Source organism: Mobula birostris, chromosome 2 (assembly GCF_030028105.1).
Source record: "Mobula birostris isolate sMobBir1 chromosome 2, sMobBir1.hap1, whole genome shotgun sequence".
Classification (NCBI taxonomy): domain Eukaryota; kingdom Metazoa; phylum Chordata; class Chondrichthyes; order Myliobatiformes; family Myliobatidae; genus Mobula; species Mobula birostris.
Window position 1 is genome coordinate 133,280,322 of NC_092371.1, and position 19,377 is coordinate 133,299,698.

The 19,377-nt window shown below is 42.6% G+C and overlaps 1 protein-coding gene across 1 annotated transcript in view; it reads right to left on the reverse strand.

Moving 5' to 3' along the window:
* The window catches only part of LOC140210901 (dynein axonemal heavy chain 8-like), a 1,093,299-nt gene that overhangs the window by 96,916 nt on the left and 977,006 nt on the right, over nucleotides 1-19,377 (reverse strand). Inside the window, exons 77-81 of the mRNA XM_072280167.1 lie at nucleotides 18,481-18,663; nucleotides 12,940-13,045; nucleotides 12,342-12,594; nucleotides 5,474-5,664; nucleotides 955-1,076 (exon numbers count right to left, since the gene is read on the reverse strand). Of these exons, the coding sequence (XP_072136268.1) occupies nucleotides 955-1,076; nucleotides 5,474-5,664; nucleotides 12,342-12,594; nucleotides 12,940-13,045; nucleotides 18,481-18,663 (855 nt within the window). The remainder of the gene's footprint in view (nucleotides 1-954; nucleotides 1,077-5,473; nucleotides 5,665-12,341; nucleotides 12,595-12,939; nucleotides 13,046-18,480; nucleotides 18,664-19,377) is intronic.

The window sequence follows — 19,377 nt, forward strand, 5'->3', positions numbered from 1 at the left end:
AATTGCCATTTCTCTTCCCAAGTGTTCATCCGCCTCTCCTATAGCCGTTGACATTTGAGGTCCTAGCTCAACCGCCTTCTCTGTCATAAGTTCAGTTACTGAACCTGCTGGATTTGCCGTTGGCCTTCGTTTGTATCCTGAGCAGGAACCCTTGCAGGTGCTACCGTTCTGAGTCAGAGCGGCCCTGGGAGCAATGAATGACTAAGGGGTAACTCCACTTTCCCCAAAGCTCTGAAAGTCCCCAATCAGAGCCTCATCACCGGTTGCAGTTTAGCGTCATACCCAGGACATAGCCAGTTTGTAACCAACTTTAATTACATTTAGAGCATTGCTGACCCACGTCCTGAGTTGAGGACTAAACTAACATCACTTAAACTGGCATCTGTGAAAACTATTGTTTGCAAATCAACCTTACATAATGAGGATGTTGAGCTGGCAATATCAGCCTTGTGCTCTAGAACTAAACCTTTATGTGAATTGTGAACTGAATCATACTAGTTTTCTACACTTATATTTGCTTTAATTTTTTTTTCACATTTTAGATAGGGAGACTGTTATTTCTAATCAGAGTTAACAGTTAATTTAAGTCATTGCTAAATTTATTATTCCTTTCACTCTGTCTTTTCTATGTTTTATAACTGATTTTGTTGACAAAATATGGCGCATTGTCTTGCTCTGTAGATTCCTATAATTGTGGTCAAGGTTCCCATATGAAGCCATTAGAAACAGCATTGTTTGTTTTGAGGATTTACTGTGTCCTTTTGGAGGGGGAAGGATGGAGATAGGAGGCAGGATTTCCACCCTCCCCCCTAAAGATGCTGCTTGACCTGCTGAGTTCCCCCGGCAGATTGTGTGCTTTGTCTTTTATTTGTTCTGTTTTGCTTTTTTCCCCCTGTTTGGTGAACCTAGTCATGGTGTGTGTGTGCACAAACACACACAAAATGGATACAATACCTGGGTCAATATTTCTGCAAACTGTGGGAGTTTGCTCAGCTCCACCAAGTTCAACCAAGTCAAATCAAGGATCCAATGGAAAGGCTTCTGTGGACTGGTTTTAAGATCAAGAGCTGCTCCTCCTGCACAATTAGGGAGAATGTTCGTAGTTAATCACATGTCCAATTTATTGACATAATTCTTTTTTCATCGAATACAACAAAAGTCTGCTGATACTGGAAATTGGAGCAACAATCAATCAGCTGCATAACTCACAAGGGGAGACATGGGGTGTGGGGAAGGAATTATTGACATTTTGGGTTAAAACTCTACATCAGCACTAAGAGTGGAGATATCCAGTATAAAGAAAGATGGAGTGGTGAGACAGCAATTAGTAACTCTTTGGTGAACTGAGGAGAGATGAAGATCACAAACAGACCAAGCTAGGTTTGGGGGGGGGGGTGTGCGGAGAGAGGAGTTGTGGTGGGAGACAGAGGCAGGTAGATGAGATGGAGGCTTGGTTCCTCCAAAATGAATGACTTTGGGAGACAGTATAAATAACAGTATGGTTGAAATTTTCTTAGAGTACAAAAAAAGTTGTACTCTTCGGTTGTGCACAACATTAAGCTAGGCAGAGGCTGCATTCGCTTCTGAATAATGGTGTTATTCAAATGTCAAGGGAAACCTTTGCAATGCCTGTCCTTTCTACTGGGGACAAAAGCAGATACAGGCTATAAGTGGTGCATGTTTAATTAAAAATGTATGCTGAGCAGGGATTTTTTTTAAAAAAGGGAATACCATTAAATGGAAAAAAGGGTGTGTGGGGGAGGGGGAGAATACTTGAAGATCAGTAACAGCTCAGCTCTGTCATGTTACAGTCAGAATTTCTGCTTTCCTGCATATTTTCAAAATAGTGCAGCATTATGCATTTTAAGATGATTAGAAATAGTTCAGATTGTGTTTTTTTTTGCATTGAACATTATTTTAACTAGAGTACTATGTAGCCGTTCCCTCAATAACAGGTATATCACTTTGAATATTGTTGGGGGTGGGGGGGGGCGGAGAGACAATCTACTAGGAGAACTCCATCCAGGTCTCTAGCAGTGAGTCTGGCTCTGTGGCTCAGGAGGGAAGAAAAGGAATTAAATTGTTTGAGGAAGAAACAGGAGATTCTGTGGATGTGAAAGGAACTCCTGTGTGGTATGTTGCCTCCCAGATGGTAGGGCAGGAACCTCTCAGATTGGGTCCATGGCATTCTAAACGGGGGAAGCTGAGCAGCTAGAAGTTGGTTATATTTAACAATAACAGGTAGGAAAGGGGGTGAGGTCCTGAAGAAAGGATACAGGGAACTAGGTAGGAAGCTGAACAATAGAACCTCACGTAGAAATCTCAGGATTGCTGCCTGTGCCATGCACCAGTGAGGGGCAGCGGTTTGGCAGATGGGTGAGGAATAGGTGCAAGGTACTAGGTTTCAGATTTGTGGCTCATTTGGATCTATTTTGGGGAAGGTATGGCCTGTACAAAAAATAAATTCATGAATTTGAGGGGGACCAATATCTTTGTGGGCAGATTTGTTAGAGCTGATGGGGAAGATTCAAACTAGGTTAGCAGGGAGCTGTGAACCTAAGTGATAGGTGAGAGGATGGGGCAGTTGGTGTGCAGGTAGATGCAACATGTAGAGAGACTGTGAGGGAGGATAGACAGTTGATAGGGCAAAATTGCAGGATGGATTGAAGTTTGTCTATTTCAGTGCAAGAAGTATCAAGAACAAGGGCAATGAACTTGGAGATTGGGTCAGTACAGGGAACTATGACATTGTGGCCATTACAAAGACTTGCGTTGCAGGGGTAGAAGTGGCTGCTGGATGTTCTGGGGATTAGAGGTTTCAAAAGGGACAGAAGGGAGGTAAAAGAGGTAGGGGGTAGCATTGCTAATCGGGAATAGTATCACAACTACAGAAAGGGAAGACATCATGGAGGGACTGTCTACAGAGTGAGTAGAAGTCAGAACCTGCAAGGGAGTAATTACTCAATTAGGCGTATTCTATAGGTCCCCCAATAGCAATTGAGGAACATCAGGAGGCAGAGTTTGGAAAGATGCAAAAATAACATACTTGTTATAATGGTTGATTTTAATATTGATTGGCACCTCAGAGCAAAAGGTTTAGGTGGGGTGGAACTAGTTAAGTGTTTCCAGGAAGGATTCCTGATACAATATGTAGATAGGCTGACTAGAGGGAAGGCCATACTAGATCTAGTACCAGGTAATGAAGCTGGCCAGGTGTCAGATCTTTCAGTGGGTGAATATTTCAGAGCCAGTCACCACAACACACCATGACTTACCATAGCCTTGGCAGGGATAGTAGCAGATGGTTATGGAAAAGTATTTAATTGGGGGAGGGGGAAATTATGATGCTATTAGGCAGGAATGAGAGTGTAAATTGGGAACAGGTGTATTCAAGAAAATGCACAACATAAATGAGGTTGTTTAGGGTGTATTTGCATGGGGTGCTTGATGTTTGTCTCATTGAGGCAGGGAAAGGTTGGTTGGGTGCAGCAACCAAGGTTGATTAAAGATGTGGAATACTTAGTCAAGAGGAAGAAAGCAACTTGAGGTTTAGGAAGCAAGGATCAGACAAACTACAGAGAATTACAAGGCAGTTAGAAAGGACCTTAAGAATGGACAGGAGAGTAATAAGTGGCATACGAAAGTCTTGGCAAGTAGGATTAAGGAAAACCCTAGTGTTCTACATATATGTGAAAAACAGGGGGATGTCTAGAGTAAGGGTAGGACTGATCAGTGAAAGAAGAGGAAATGTGCATGGAGTTGGAGGAGGTAGGGAGATCCTTAATAAATACTTCAGTATACACTGGTGAGAGGGACCTTGCCATTTGTGAAGACAGCATAAAACAGCTAGAACATATCGACATTAAGAAAGAGAATGTGCTGGTGCTTCTGAAAACCATAGGTAAGCTCCTGGAGCAGGAAGGGATATATTACAAGTTATTATGGGATGCAAGGGAAGAGATTGCTATGCCTTTGGTGATGGTCTTTACATTCTCACTGGCCATTGCAGAAGTACTAGGTCAATAGAAGGTGGTAAATGTTATTGCTTTGTTCAAGAAAGAAATCAGGAGTTAATCCTGGGAATTATAGACCAGTTGAGTCTCAGTTCAGTGGTTGGGAATTATTACAGAAGATTCTTAAAGACATGCTTCTCCCAATGCTGGTATGTCAGAGTCTGATTAGGGAAAGTCAGCATGGCTTTGTGAGGGACCTAACTGAATTCTTTGAGGATATGACAAGACATATTGATGAAGGTAGAGTATGGTGTGTATGGATTTTTGTAAGGTGTTTGATGTGGTTCCCAATGGTATGCTCATTCTGAAAGTCAGGAGGCATAGGATCCAGGGAACTTGGCTGTATGGATTCAGAATTAGCTTTCCCATAGAAGGCGAAGGGTGGTTGTTGATGTAATATATTCTGCCTGCCACTGGTGTTCTGCAAGTATTTGCCCTGGGATCCCTGCTCTTTGTGATTTTTATAAATGACTTGGATGAGGAAATGGAAGGGGGGGGTAGTAAGTTTTCAGAAAACATGAAATCAGGAGATATTGTGGATAGTGTAGAAGGCTGTCAAGAGTTAAAATGGGACATTGATAGGATGCAGAATTGGGTTGAGAAGTGGCAGATGGATTTCAACCCAAAAAGTGTGAAGTAATTCGCTTTGGAAGGTCAAATTTGAAGGCTGAATACAGGGTTAATGATAGGATTCTTAGCAGTGTGGAGGAACAGAGGGATCTTGGGTTCACATCCATAGATCTCTCAAAGTCACTCTGCAAGTGATAGGATTGTTAGGAAGGCGTATGTTGTGTTGGCATTCAGTTTAGATTGTATAAGAGACACGACTTAATGTTGCAGCTCTATAAACCCTGATTTAACCATACTTGGAATATTATATTCAGTTCTGGTCACCTCATTATAGGAAGAATATGGTAGCTTTAGAAAGGGTGCAGAGGAAGTTTACCAGATGCTTCCTGGATTGGAAAGCATGAATTATGAGGATATGTTGAGTGAGTTAGGGCCTTTCTCTTTGGAGTGAAGGAGGATGAGAGGTGACTTGATAGAGATGTACAAGATGATAAGAGACATAGATCTAGTGGATAGTCAGAGATACTTTCCCAGGGTGGAAATGACAAAAAGGAAGAGGCATAATTTTGAAGTACAGAGGGGGGGGGAAATACCTGCAAAGTCTTTTTTAAAATACAGAATGGTGGGTGTGTTGGACGTGCTGTTAGGGGTGGTGATAGAGATACATTAGGGAAATTTAAGAGATTGCTAGATAGCCATGGATGATAGGAAAACAGAGGGTTATTTGGGAGGGAAGGTTAGATTGATCTGAGAGCAAGTTAAAAGTTTGGCACAACATCATGGCTGAAGGGCCTGTTCTGTGCTGTTATTTTCTATGTTCTAAACAAGGGAGCAATTGGTACTTTATTTTTTTTTCTCCAGCTGAGATTCTTCTGAAGAAAATATCATACCTTTTATTAGGGTCTGAAATTCAGTGTACTTGATGTAACCCCGCTCCAGGTTAATCTTCAGAGGAAGTAATAAAGTGAAAAGGAACTTGTGAGTTTCATAAAGGCCTCGTACTGAATACTTAAAAACTTCAAAGGTCAGGTAGTCGATTATATTGATGATTCTCTTTGAAGTGACAGGAGATTTTTTAGATCTACATAAAAAAAGAGATAGAAATCAGCAAATCTCAAGATTATTTTCCCTTAAAACTGTGCACTTTTCAATAGAAGAGAAGTAAAATGCTGGCCTTAAGGTAATTGTAAAGTTGGATATCTAATATTAGCAATGTGGGAGAAAACTGGAGCAATCAGGGGGAACACAAATAAAATCCTTTTCGTCCCTGGAAGAATGTGCAAACTCCATACACACTGCACCAGGGAATCAGGATTGAGAAAGGGTCACGACAGCTTTGTGGCAGGTGAGGTGGAACATTGCTTCCACTGTTTATGCACGACTCCATACGATAGTGTACAAATACGATAGTGTTCAAATAAATTTATTATCAAAATACACATGTGCCACCGTATACTACCTTGAGATTCATTTTCTTGTGGGCATTCACAGTAGAACAATAGAATCAATAAACTACACAGAAACACAGACTGACAAACAACCAATGTACAAAAGACAAACTGCAAATACAAAAAATATAACAGTAAGTATGTAAATAAATAATAAGAAGAATGAGTTGTAGAGTCCTTGAAAGTGAGGCCATAGGTTGTGGAATCAGTTCAGAGATGAGGTGAGTAAAGTTATCCACCCTTGGTCAGGAGCCTGATAGTTGAAGGGAACTATTCCTAAACCTGCTGCAGTGGGACCTAAAGCTCCTGTACCTCCTTCCTGGCGGAAGCAGTGAGAAGATAGTGTAGGGTAATGTAATTGGTGGAAACATACATAATGCACGCCCATTGACATGGAGTTGAGGTTCACTGTAAGATGATGTAATTACGTGAAGTTCGATTACTGTGCTTTGTGTTCAGGTTTTGGAGTGTAATAAATGAGTTGTTGCAGTCTTTCTTCAGCATAAAATGCCCCACATCATTTTATTTGTGAAAACCTAGAGCATGGTCTGGATAGCGAGAGCCCTTGGTGATAGATGCTGCTTTCTTGTGGCAGCACTTCTTGTAGATGTGCTCAATGATATGGAGAGCTTTGCCTGTGCTGAACTGGGCTACATCCACCACTTATTGTAGGCTTTTCCATTGGTGGACATTGGTGTCCACAACAGTCCATGATATAACCATTCAGGATACTCTCCACTGTACACCTATAGAAGTTTGTTAGCATTTTAGATGACATGTTGTTACTGTGTAAACTTAGAAGAAAGTACGTATCAATACACAACTCTGAAATTTGTTGGCTTCAGCTAGCTATGAAACAAAGAAAGAACATGAAAATCGTTCAGAGAGAAAGATCACACCCACTCTCCACTGCGCAAAACAGAACAGGAACACTGACCCCCAAAAAAACAACCCCTCTCCTGCACAAAAACAAAAACTAATAGAACACAACAAATCATTAAGCCCCAAACACATTCCCCTTGCACAACAAAACGGAAAAGGAATGGGTGATTTTTTTTTAAAGCACGGAATATAAAAATCTTAAGTCTGGAAAAAATCCACAATCCATAAATGCAATAGGCCACCCATTAACAGAGAACCATGATACTATCCTAAAATATCATCGACATTCATCAACAGAGAAGGACACTACACGGGGCAGGGATGCCTGCCCGCCTGCCACAGCGAGCCACACAGTGATAGGCTGCTCATAGCTATCTTCTCCAGCAGCAATCAAAAGGAAGGCAATCGACACTGAACTCCCACTTGCCTTCCGCATTTGACTAAATGTCTCAATCTTTCTTGATACTTTAATTGGTGATTGATGGATGCTTTAACCATCAAAATGGAATCAAACATTAGATTTTATCCCATCTCGAAGTTTCTTTGCATTGAGGATGTCCAAATATGTGCTCGCTTCCTGGAATCTTCTCAGAGACAGCAAAGATGTTGGTGAGGTATGAAATCCAGTCCCTTGCGGGGGACGACATAGAATCAGAAGATGCAGAGTCAGTATGGATAGAACTGAGAAATGGTAAGGGCAAAAAGACCCTAATGGGAGTTATCTACAGGCCCCCAAACAGTAGCCTGGATATAGGGTGCAAGTTGAATCAAGAGTTAAAATTGGCATGTCGCAAAGTTAATACTACGGTTGTTATGGGGGATTTTAACATGCAGGTAGACTGGGAAAATCAGGTTGGTACTGGACCCCAAGAAAGGGAGTTTTTGGAGTGCCTCCAAGATGGATTCTTAGAGCAGCTTGTACTGGAACCTACCAGGGAGAAGGCAAAACTAGATTTAGTGTTGTGTAATGAACCGGATTTGATAAGGGAACTTGAGGTAAAGGAGCCATTAGGAGGTAGTGACCATAATACGATAAGTTTTAATCTACAATTTGAGTGGGAGAAGGGAAGATCAGAAGTGTCAGTATTGCAATTGAACAAAGGGGACTATGGAGCCATGAGGGAGGAGCTGGCCAAAGTTGACTGGAAAGATACCCTAGCAGGGATGATAGTGGAACAACAATGGTAGGTATTTCTGGGAATAATACAGAAGGTGCAGGATCAGTTCATTCCAAAGAGGAAGAAAGATTCTAAGGGGAGTAAGGGGCGACCGTGGCTGACAAGGCAAGTCAAGAATAGTATAAAAATAAATGAGAAGTAGTATAACATAGTGTAAGGTGTTTCTTTTATGCTACTATGTAGACCGCCGTCGGCGTGTAACATCATTTACACACCCATAGCCACATTACAAACCCACCACCTGAGTGCCCTCATTACCATCTCGGGTGACTTCAACCACGTTACCATGGCTAGAACACTGCCCAACTTCACGCAGTATGTGAGCTGTACAACCAGAGGGGAGAGGACTCTGGATTTGATGTACGCTAACGTTAAGGATGCATACAGCTCCTCTCCCCTCCCCCACTGGGAAGGTCAGATCACAACCTGGTGCATCTAAAACCCTGCTACGTGCCTCTGGTGAAGAATAAACCTGCAACCTTGAGGACAGTGAGGAAATAGTCGGAGGAGACTTATGAGGCACTCCAGGGTTGTTTTGAGGTGACAGACTGGCAGGCACTCTGTGAGCCACATGGAGAGGATATTGATGGGCTCACAGAGGGCATCACTGATTACATCAACTTCTGTGTGGACTGCAATGTTCTGACAAGAACTGTCCTTTGTTATTCAAATAACAAGCCATGAGTGACACAGGACATTAAGGACATCCTGAACGCTAAAAAGAGGGTGTTTAGAGATGGAAATAGGGAGGAGCTGAGGGCAATACAGAGGGACCTGAAAGCCAGGATCAGGGAGGCTAAAGACAGGTACAGAAGGAAGCTTGAGTGGAAACTCCAGCAGAACAACATGAGAGAGGTTTGGAGTGGGATGAGGACCATCACTGGGTTCTGGCAAATTAGCAACAGAGGAGTTGAAGGCAGTGTGGACAGGGCCAATGAACTTAACCTGTTCTTTAACAGATTTGATATTGTGGCCCCTGCCCATCCCCCACATGAGTCATCTGTTGTCAGCCCCCAACCAACCCACATTCCACTCTCCCCTCCTACCCCTCCTCACAATCCCCCACCCTGCTCTCATGACTATACCCCTTCCCCACACGAAACCACCACGGTGGGCTTCATAGCTGAACAGGTGAGAAGATAACTGAAACGTCTCAACCCAAGCAAGGCTGCAGGACCAGATGGTGTCAGTACCAGGGTGCTCAAAACCTGTGCCTCTCAGCTATGTGGAGTACTTTGCCATGTATTCAACCTGAGCCTGAGGCTCCGGAGGGTTCCTGTACTGTGGAAGACATCCTGCCTCGTCCCTGTGCTGAAGATGCCGCGCCCCAGCGGCCTCAATGACTACAGACTGGTGGCATTGACCTCCCACATCATGAAGACCCTGGAGAGACTTGTTCTGGAGCTGCTCCGGCCTATGGTCAGGCCACACTTAGATCCCCTCCAGTTCACCTACCAGCCCCGACTAGGAGTTGAGGATGCCATCGTCTACCTGCTGAACTGTGTCTATGCCCACCTGGACAAGCCAGCGAGCACTGTGAGGGTCATGTTTTTTGACTTCTCCAGTGCATTCAACACCATCCGCCCTGCTCTGCTGGGGGAGAAGCTGACAGCAATGCAGGTGGATGCTTCCCTGGTGTCATGGATTCTTGATTACCTGACTGGCAGCCCACAGTATGTGTGCTTGCAACACTGTGTGTCCGACAGAGTGATCAGCAGCACTGAGGCTCCGCAGGGGACTGTCTTGTCTCCCTTTCTCTTCACCATTTACACCTCGGACTTCAACTACTACACAGAGTCTTGTCATCTTCAGAAGTTTTCTGATGACTCTGCCATAGTTGGATGCATCAGCAAGGGAGATGAGGCTGAGTATAGGGCTACGGCAGGAAACTTTGTCACATGGTGTGAGCAGATATTACACACTCTAGAGGCAGGAAACATGTTCCCAATGTTGGGGGAGTCCAGAACCAGAGGCCACAATTTGAGAATAAGGGGTAGGCCATTTAGAATGGAGCTGAGGAAAAATTTTTTCACCCAGAGAGTTGTGGATCTGTGGAATGCTCTGCCTCAGGAGACAGTGGAGGCCAATTCTCTGGGTGCTTTCAAGAAAGAGTTAGATAGACCTCTTAATGATAGCAGAGTCAAGGGATATGGGGAGAAGGCAGGAACAGGGTACTGATTGTGGATAATCAGCCATGATCACAGTGAATGGCGGTGCTGGCTCGAAGGGCCAAATGGCCTACTCCTGCACCTATTGTCTATTAAAGCAGTGGGTCACTCAAATGATCTCCAAACTATGAACTGCAGGCTCCAACAGTCCCAGAAACACACTTAAACTGAAAAGCAGGCATAAAAGAAATATTAAAAAAAAAGTTTAATGAGCTATCTGGAAGATGTTAACCGAGGGAGTGTTGTACGCTGGTGCCATCTGACTTTGGTTTTGCTTATGTTAGTGAGAGATTGTTGTTATAGCACCATTAAAGCAGTTTTTTGTCACTATCTTTGATTTGGACAACAATAGTGGTGTTGTTCAAACTTAAATATTTGAATCATACTTAACCTCACAGTTATAGGTACAAAGTGAGTAGAGCAGGGAGTTAAGCATATGTTCTTGTGGTGCAACTGTGATTGCCTGTCTGTACTGACTGGGCGGATTGGTGATAACATATCGTCCTCACTGATGATCAACACCGGTGTACCTCGGGTGTGTACTTAGCCCACTGCTCTACTCTCTGTATACACATGACTGTGTGGCTAGACAGCTCAAATACCATCTACAAATTTGCTGACGATACAACCATTGTTGGTAGAATCTCAGGTGGTGACAAGAGGGCGTACAGGAGTGAGATATGCCAACTAGTGGAATGGTGCTGCAGCAACAATCTGGCACTCAACATCAGTAAGATGAAAGAACTGATTGTGGACTTCAGGAAGGGTAAGACGAAGGAACACATACCAATCCTCATACAGGGGTCAGAAGTGGAGAGAGTGAGCAGCTTCAAGTTCCTGGGTGTCAAGATCTCTGGGGGTCTAACCTGGTCCCAACACATTAATGTAGTCATAAAGAAGGCAAGACAGTGGCTTTACTTTATCAAGAGTTTGAAGAGATTTGGCATGTCAATAAATACACTCAAAAATGTCTATTGTTGTACCATGGAGAGCATTCTGACAGGCTGCATCACTGTCTGGTATGGAGGGGCTACTACACAGGACTGAAAGAAGCTGTAGAAGGTCGTAAGTCTAGTCAACTCCATCTTGGGCACTAGCTTATAAAGTACCCAGGACATCTTGAGGAAGCAATGTCTCAGAAAGGCAGCGTCCATTATTAAGGACCTCCAGCACTCAGAGCATGCCCTTTTCTCACTGTTACCATCAGGTAGGAGATACAGAAGCCTGAAGGCACACACTCAGTGATTAAGGAACAGCTTCTTCCCCTCTGCCATCCAATTCCTAAATGGACATTGAAGCTTTGGACACTACCTCACTTTTTTAAAATATACTGTATATCTGTTTTTGCACATTTTAAAAAATGTGATTTACTTGTTATTTATTATGTTTTATTTATTTATTTTTTTTGTCTCTGCTAGATTATGTATTGCATAGAACTGCTGCTGTTAAGTTAACAAATTTCATGTCACATGCCGGTGATAATAAACCTGATTCTGGGGTCTGCAAGTGAGGGAATTGAGAATCCAGTTGCACATGGAGTTATTGAGGCCTAGGTCTTGGAGTTCAGCGATTAGTTTTGAGCAGATGATAGTATTGAATTCTGAGCAGTAGTCAATGAACAGCATCCTGATGTATGCATCTTCACTGTCCAGATGTTGCAGAGCCAATGAAATGTGACAATAGGCAAATTGGAGCAATCCAAATTTAATATGCTTCAAGACCAGTCTCTCAAAGCATTTTATAAACAAAGAAAATGAGTGCTATTGGATTTACAGCAACTGTAATTCAGAAAATTCAGAATCAGGTTTATTGACACTGACATGAGCTGTGAAATATTTTGTTTTGTGGCAGCAGTACAGTGCAAGCATAATAAATTACTATAAGTTGTAATAAAAAAAATTCATGCAAGAGAGGAAAAGTGAGGCAGTGTTCATGAGTTCATGGACTGTTCAGAAATCTGATGGAGGGGGCAAGAAACTGTTCTTAAAATACTGAGTGTGGGTCTTCAGGCTCCTATATCCCCTACTTAACGGTACTAAAAACAACTATAAGCATTTCATCTATCATTATTGAGCACATTACCTGGCCATGGACTGGTCAAATAATTTCAGAAACTGTGCTAGTGAGGTCTGGTACATCATGTTGACCATGCTCATTTCTGTGATGAGGAAATACAGGATACTACCACGAGTGGCTGCTGGCCGGTATTCTTCTTGTGCAGCGTTAATTTTTATCTCTGTCTCTGCTGCCACATGCAGCTTTTCACTGACTTCAGTTGCTGTTGTCTTTGTTGTCTGCAGGACTCCAATCAGAGACTCATCATCCACTAGTGAACCTGAATAAAAACCCATAGACCGATCAAGGTTTTATTCAAGACATTATAATTACAAAGCAGAAAGTGTTTACAGTATAGAAAGAGGTTATTTTACCCAGCAGTGATTGTTGTGCTCCACATAAACCCGATCTTTTCTCTTTGGCAATATTTAATATAAGTCAATTAATTTAATCATCTTTAGTACATTGGTGAACATTTTTAACAGAAAATTTGTTGTCAGAAACAGAATTTACAGTTGTAGTTTATTTGCCAGAATGACCACATATCAATTAGTGTCAAGTATCAACTGCAAGGACAGTCACAGCAAAGATGATAAAAAATATGAACTATTTAGCCAATAATTACCTTCAGTAGTGCTGAGCTTAAATAGTAGATTATTCTCCAGTTCCTTTATTTTACGTTTGTTTGCAGTCACTTCTTCTATCAATTGCACCCGCTCTGCTTCCAGTTCCTATAATAAAGTTGAAGGTATTCAGAAACACTTGCTCTATTTCATTGTGTGTTTGTGGAGGGGGTTAAAATAAAGAAAAAAATATTAGAAATAATGTCAGAGTCAATATGAACAAGAAAGAAAGGAAGATAGGATTCATGTGCAACAATTTTCATGGGACAATATGGCCAGCTATTCTTTGAACACATTGTACATTCATTTTTCTCTCCAGCTCAAAATCTGTGCATCAACAGTCCCCAAAAAGATGTTGTGACTATTGTGAGAGTGGGCAAGTGTTAGAGTGGGGAGTTGAGCCTTTGGTTCAAGAAGCTTTGGTGAGAAGGGCCAAAGGCTGTAGGTAGATTTGTTTTCATTTAATTTGTTGCTTGCTTTCTTTCTCATTCCACAGTTAGAACAGTGTGAATGCCAGACAGGATAGTGTAATGCTCCTCTTGCAGAATGTGGGAAGGCAAGGAGACCACCAGTGTCCCTGACAATTACTCCTGCAAGAAGCGCATCCAGCTGCAGCTTCTCACAGACCAAGTTAAGGAATTGGAACTCGATTAACTCCTCATCATATGGGAGACTGAGGGGTTCATTAGATGGACATACAAGGAGATAGTTCCACTCAAGGTGCAGGACACAGGTAACTGGGTGACTTTCAGTAGGGAAAGAGGGGATAAGCAGCCAGTTCAGAGTACCCCTGTGGCCGTTCCCTTCAATAACAGGCATACCACTTTGGACAAGAGGCTTTCAAAGGGGAAATTTTGAGAGTACACAGTTTGCATGTTCCTAGAATAAAATAAAAGAATAACAAGTATAAAGAACCTTGGTTTTTGAGAGATATTGAGGCCCTGGTTAAGAAGCAGAAAGGGGTGTATAACAGGTATAGGCAGGTAAGAACAAATTAGGTACTAAGTACAAGAAATGCAAGAGAACACAAGGATATCAAGAGAGCTAAAAGAAGGTATGAGGTTTATTTTGCATCTGTATTTACTTGGGAAAAAGCCACAGTTTATACAAGTGAAGCAAATCAGCAGGGAGATGATGGACCATGTACAGCTTACAGAGGAGGTGGTGTTGGCTCTTTTGAGGTAAATTAGGATGGATAAATCCCCAGGGCCTGACAAGCTGTTCCCTCAAACCTTGTGGGAGGATAGCGCAGAAATTTCAGGGATCCTAGTAAAGATACTTAAAACTTCCTTAGCAACAGATGAGAAGCCAGAGGATTGGAGGATAGCCAATGATGTTCCGTTGTTTAAGAAAAGTTCTAAGAATAAACTGAGAAATTATCAGCCAGTGAGCCCAACATCAGTAGTGGGTATGTTATTGAAAGGGATTCCAAGGGACTGGATAGATAAGTATTTGGATAATCAGAGAATGACTGGGGATAGTAGGTCGTGTCTAAACAATCATATAGTTTTTCAAGGAAGTTACTTGGAAAGTTGAAGGCAAGGCAGTGGTTGTTGACTACACGGACTTCAGAAAGGCCTTTAGAAACATAGAAAATAGGTGCAGGAGTAGGCCATTCAGCCCTTCGAGCCTGCACCGCCATTCAGTATGATCATGGCTGATCATCCAAGTCAGAACCCTGTACCAGCCTTCCCTCCATACTCCCTGATCCCTTTAGCCACAAGGGCCATATCTAACTCCCTCTTAAATATAGCCAATGAACTGGCCTCAACTGTTTCCTGTGGCAGAGAACTCCACAGATTCATCACTCTCTGTGTGAAGAAGTTTTTCCTAATCTCGGTCCTAAAAGGCTTCCCCTTTATCCTCAAACTGTGACCCCCCATTCTGGACTTCCCCAACATCGGGAACAATCTTCCTGCATCTAGCCTGTCCAATCCCTTTAGGATTTTATACGTTTCAATCAGATCCCCCCTCAATCTTCTAAATTCCAATGAGTATAAGCCTAGTTGATCCAGTCTTTCATCATATGAAAGTCCTGCCATCCCAGGAATCAATCTGGTGAACCTTCTTTGTACTCCCTCTATGGCAAGGATGTCTTTCCTCAGATTAGGGGACATTGGCTTCATGGGAGAAGCCAGAGAGTGGTAGTAGATGGTTGCTTTTCTGACTGAAGGTCCGTGATTATGCCACAGGAATTGGTGCTGGGTCCATTGTTGCTTGTCACCTATAGCAACAATCTGGATAATAATGTAGTCAACTGGATCAGCAAATTTATGACACCAAGATTTGGGGTGTAGTGGACAGCAAGGAAGGCTATCAAGGCTTGTAATGGGATCTGGACTAACTGGAAGAATGGGCTGAAAAATGGCAGATGGAATTTGATGCAGATAAGTGTGAGGTTTTGCACTTTGGGAAGACAAACCAGGGTATGTCTTACACAGTGAGCGGTAGGGCACTGAGGAGTGTGGTAGAACAAAGGGATCTGGGAATACAGATCCATAATCCCTTTTAATTGGCATCATAGTTGGATAGAGATATAAGGAGGGCTTTTATAAATCAAAGAATTAAGTACAGGAGTTGGGATGTTATGTTGAAGTTGTACAAGATGTTGTTGAAACCTAATTTGGAGTATTGTGTGCAGTTCCGGTCACCTACCTACAAGAAAAATATCAATAAGATTGAAAGAGTACATAGAAAATTTATAAGGGTGTAAGCAGTTAGAATTAGCAGGAGTGCAAACACAAGGGACGGCAGGCATGGTTGTTCCCTGTGGAGATCGGCTGCAGAGGTTTCCCAGCCAAATCAGCATGGCAGTTGTTGTCAGATCTGGGCCTGGATGAAAGGAGCAAAAAAACAAGCAGCTTGTAGGATGGGGGAAGAGGTCGAAAGAGCCTCTTGTTGGATTTGGAGTAGGTGGGAGGAGGGAAGCTGGAAGCCAGGAGCAGATGGGCAGTGATTTGGTCACCACTGCCGGCCCACCAACTGGAGAGTGTCGTGGTTAAGCGTCGAAACACTCAGTGAAGGTTGGGAACCACCTGATGACATCTGCTCCTGGCTGAAGGCTACGGTTACCTTATAAGGTAACTGGAGAATGCACCCTAACAGGTGTATGTAACAAGTAACAAGCTTCAGCCCGAAGTATCAAGTGGATAATCCATTTTAATTCCAAGGTCACCATTTTCAAAGAAGCCAGCACTTAGCTAGTTCAATTCACTCCATATGATAGAAAGAATCTGCTGTGTGTGCACTGGGTGCAAAAAAGACAAAGGGACTAGATCACATTCCTTGTCATTTTAAATGCTCAGAGAATTCCAGCATCTTGAAGCTCCAATTTTTTGAGGCTGCCTTCATGAGCTCAGCTCCAATCAACTTCCTAACAATCTAGCAAGTAATTGAGGTCCCTTTAGAGAGCAAAAGTCTGATTCTTGTCTCCACCATCATAACTCATTCACTGCGTGCATGTAATTTAATCAGTTTCACAGAAGTACCATCTGTGGGTTGCATGAGGGTTGACATCATATCTTTGTTCTCTGTGATCAACAGTTGCATTACATGCTATGTGCCAATCATGATTAATAATCGTTTAACAATCAATTTTACACTTCAATTCAGTCCTATGGAGCACAGAAACCATATTCTAGACCAGTGTAGATGTGTATTTAAGTCAGCGGTCCCCAACCACTGGGCCGCAGAGTATGTGCTACCGGGCTGCAAGGAAACAATATGAGAGTCAGCTGCACCTTTCCTCATTCCCTGTCACGCCCACTGTTGAGACTGAATGCACTCGAGGTCATTACCCGCGCGTCCTCCATGTCAGTGCCAGAAGGAGATCAACTCCTCGAGCTTGCAAATGACGGCAGGCTGAAAGGTATGTTTGACATAACATCTCTGCTGGCATTCCGGATCAAAGTCAAGGCTAAATATCCTGAGATAGCCATGAAAGAACTGAAAACGTTGCTTCCATTTCCAACATATTTCTGCAATGAAAACTAAATTGCGGAATAGACTGGACATAAGGAACCCCCTTCGAGTATCGCTGTCTCCCATCACCCCTCGATAGGACCGTGTTGTTGCAGGGAAACAAGCCCAGGGCTCCCAGTGATTCAGCGATATTGGTGTGTTGCAATTATTTATATGTTCATATGAGGAAAATATGCGCTGTGTGTTTAACATCCAAACGTTACTTAAAATATTATGATGCTATTGACTTATATATAACCATAACAGCACGGAAACGGGCCACCTCTGCCCTTCTAGTCCGTGCCGAATGCTGCTCTCATCTAGTCCCACTGACCTGCACTCAGCCCATAACCCTCCATTCCTTTCCTGTCCATACACCTATTCAATTTTTCTTTAAATGATAATATCGAACCTGCCTCCACCACTTCTACTGGAAGTTCCTCAACACTTTCTTCAAGCTCCCCTGTCCTCTCCTGATAATTGACTTCTCATCATATTCATGCGAGGAAAATATGCGCTGTGTGTTTAATATTAAATTCGTTAGATAAACCTTTTTAGTAACAAAATTGAGTGTATTAGCCAGTTATCACCTATATTACAGTCGTGATTAACACCCGCCCCCCCCGTACAGAATCGCCAAAAAGGATTTGTAGAAAAAAAATCAAGGTACACGTATGTGCAAGTTACGCATGCGCACTGGTGCCCACGCAAGGCGTCATGGTCATTGTAGTCTTTCTCGGGGTAAACACAACGTACTTGACTGCTACTCTTGTCCGGTAGCAGCCCTACCCACCCCGGGTCGGCCGGTCTGCAAGAATATTGTCAATATTAAACCAGTCCGCAATGCAAAAAAGGTTGGGGACCCCTGATTTAAGTCATAAGACATAGGAGCAGAATCAGGCCATTTGGCCCATCGAGTCTGCTCCACCATTCCATCATCCTTCTCAACCCCATTCTCCTGCCTTTTCTTCATAACCTTACTAACCAAGAACCTGTCAACCTCTGATTAAAATGTAAACCATATTTTGTCCAGAGTATCTGTGCATTCCAGTCATGCTCTAGTCTAGCATACCTAGGTTTGTGCTTTTAAACTACGTTCTAGTCATTGTACTGATGTGTTTTAACTCTGCTCAGGCTCAGTTTATCTGTGGGTTTTAATCATGTTCCAGTCAGTATACCTATGAGTTGTAGTTATGTCCTAGTCTATTAAATTTGTGTGTCTTAACAATGCTCTGATACAGTGTATCTGTATGTTTTAACCATGTTCCAGTTCTGTGTACTGGTATGTATTTATCAAGGTATTTGGATCAATACTAAAATGAAAAAAATTGCATTACTACATGAAAGAGCAGGAGAACAGAGTTAACTGGGTTACTCTTTCAGAAATGCTTTCCCTCAGGTTGTGATCATTTCATTATTTTATTCCAGATATGCCCCAGTAACTACAGCCTATGAAATAACGTGGGTTTAGAAGAGCAGTTTCTCAAAAATTCAGAATACTGAAAACCTGATTCTACAATCCCAGATAACAACATCCCACTGTGTACAGTGTTGGTCATGGCTCAGAAGGGTTCTGAGCTTACCTGTTTCTCAGTAAGGATCACTCGGCCAAGCAGTTGGTTCTCAAGACCCTTAATGGTTACAGTGAAGTCAATGATGGATGTTTTGGCACTGAGTTCTGGAGTGTAGGCAGGATTTGGAAGTTTTGTGGTGATGTACAACATGAATCCAGGCATTACATCAGTTTCTTTATCCCCCACTTTCACCTTCAGGAAAACAATCAAAGGAAAGATTTTAATTCAGGAAAACTTAAAAAAATGCTGTAAACACTCTGTAGATCAAGAGGCACCCATGGAAAAAGAAACAGTTATTGTTTAAGTCAAAGATCCTTTATAATGCGAAAGAGTGAAAACAAGTTTAAGTCGTAAAAAGGACGGTGAGAGGGACTGGATAGGACAAAAGTTTGCTGATGACACTATTGTTGTCTGCTAAATAAAAGCTGGTGATGAATCTGCAAATAGGAGGAAGATGCGAGGAAATCTGGTTGAATGGTGTTGTAACAATAACCTATCACTCAACGCTGGCAAACACAAAGAGCTGATTATTGACGACAGCAGGGAGATGGCCATGAACCAGTTCTCATTAGGGGATTGGAGGTGGAGAGGGTCAGTAACTTTAAATTCCTTGGCGTTACCTAATCAGAGGATCTGTCCTGGGACCAGCACATAAGTGCCTTCACAAAGAAGGTATGTGGGCGCCTCTATTTTCTTGAAGTTTGCAAAAATTTGGCATGTCACCTGTAGCTTTGATACATTTCTATTGCTGCACAGTAGTGTCATGCTTGGTTGCATCATGATCTGGCATGGAAACACCAAAGCCCAAGAATGGAAAAGTCTATAAAAAGTGGTAGATATAGCCCAGTCCATCACAGGCAAAGCCCTCCCTATTGTTAACCACATTTACATGGAACGCTGACACAA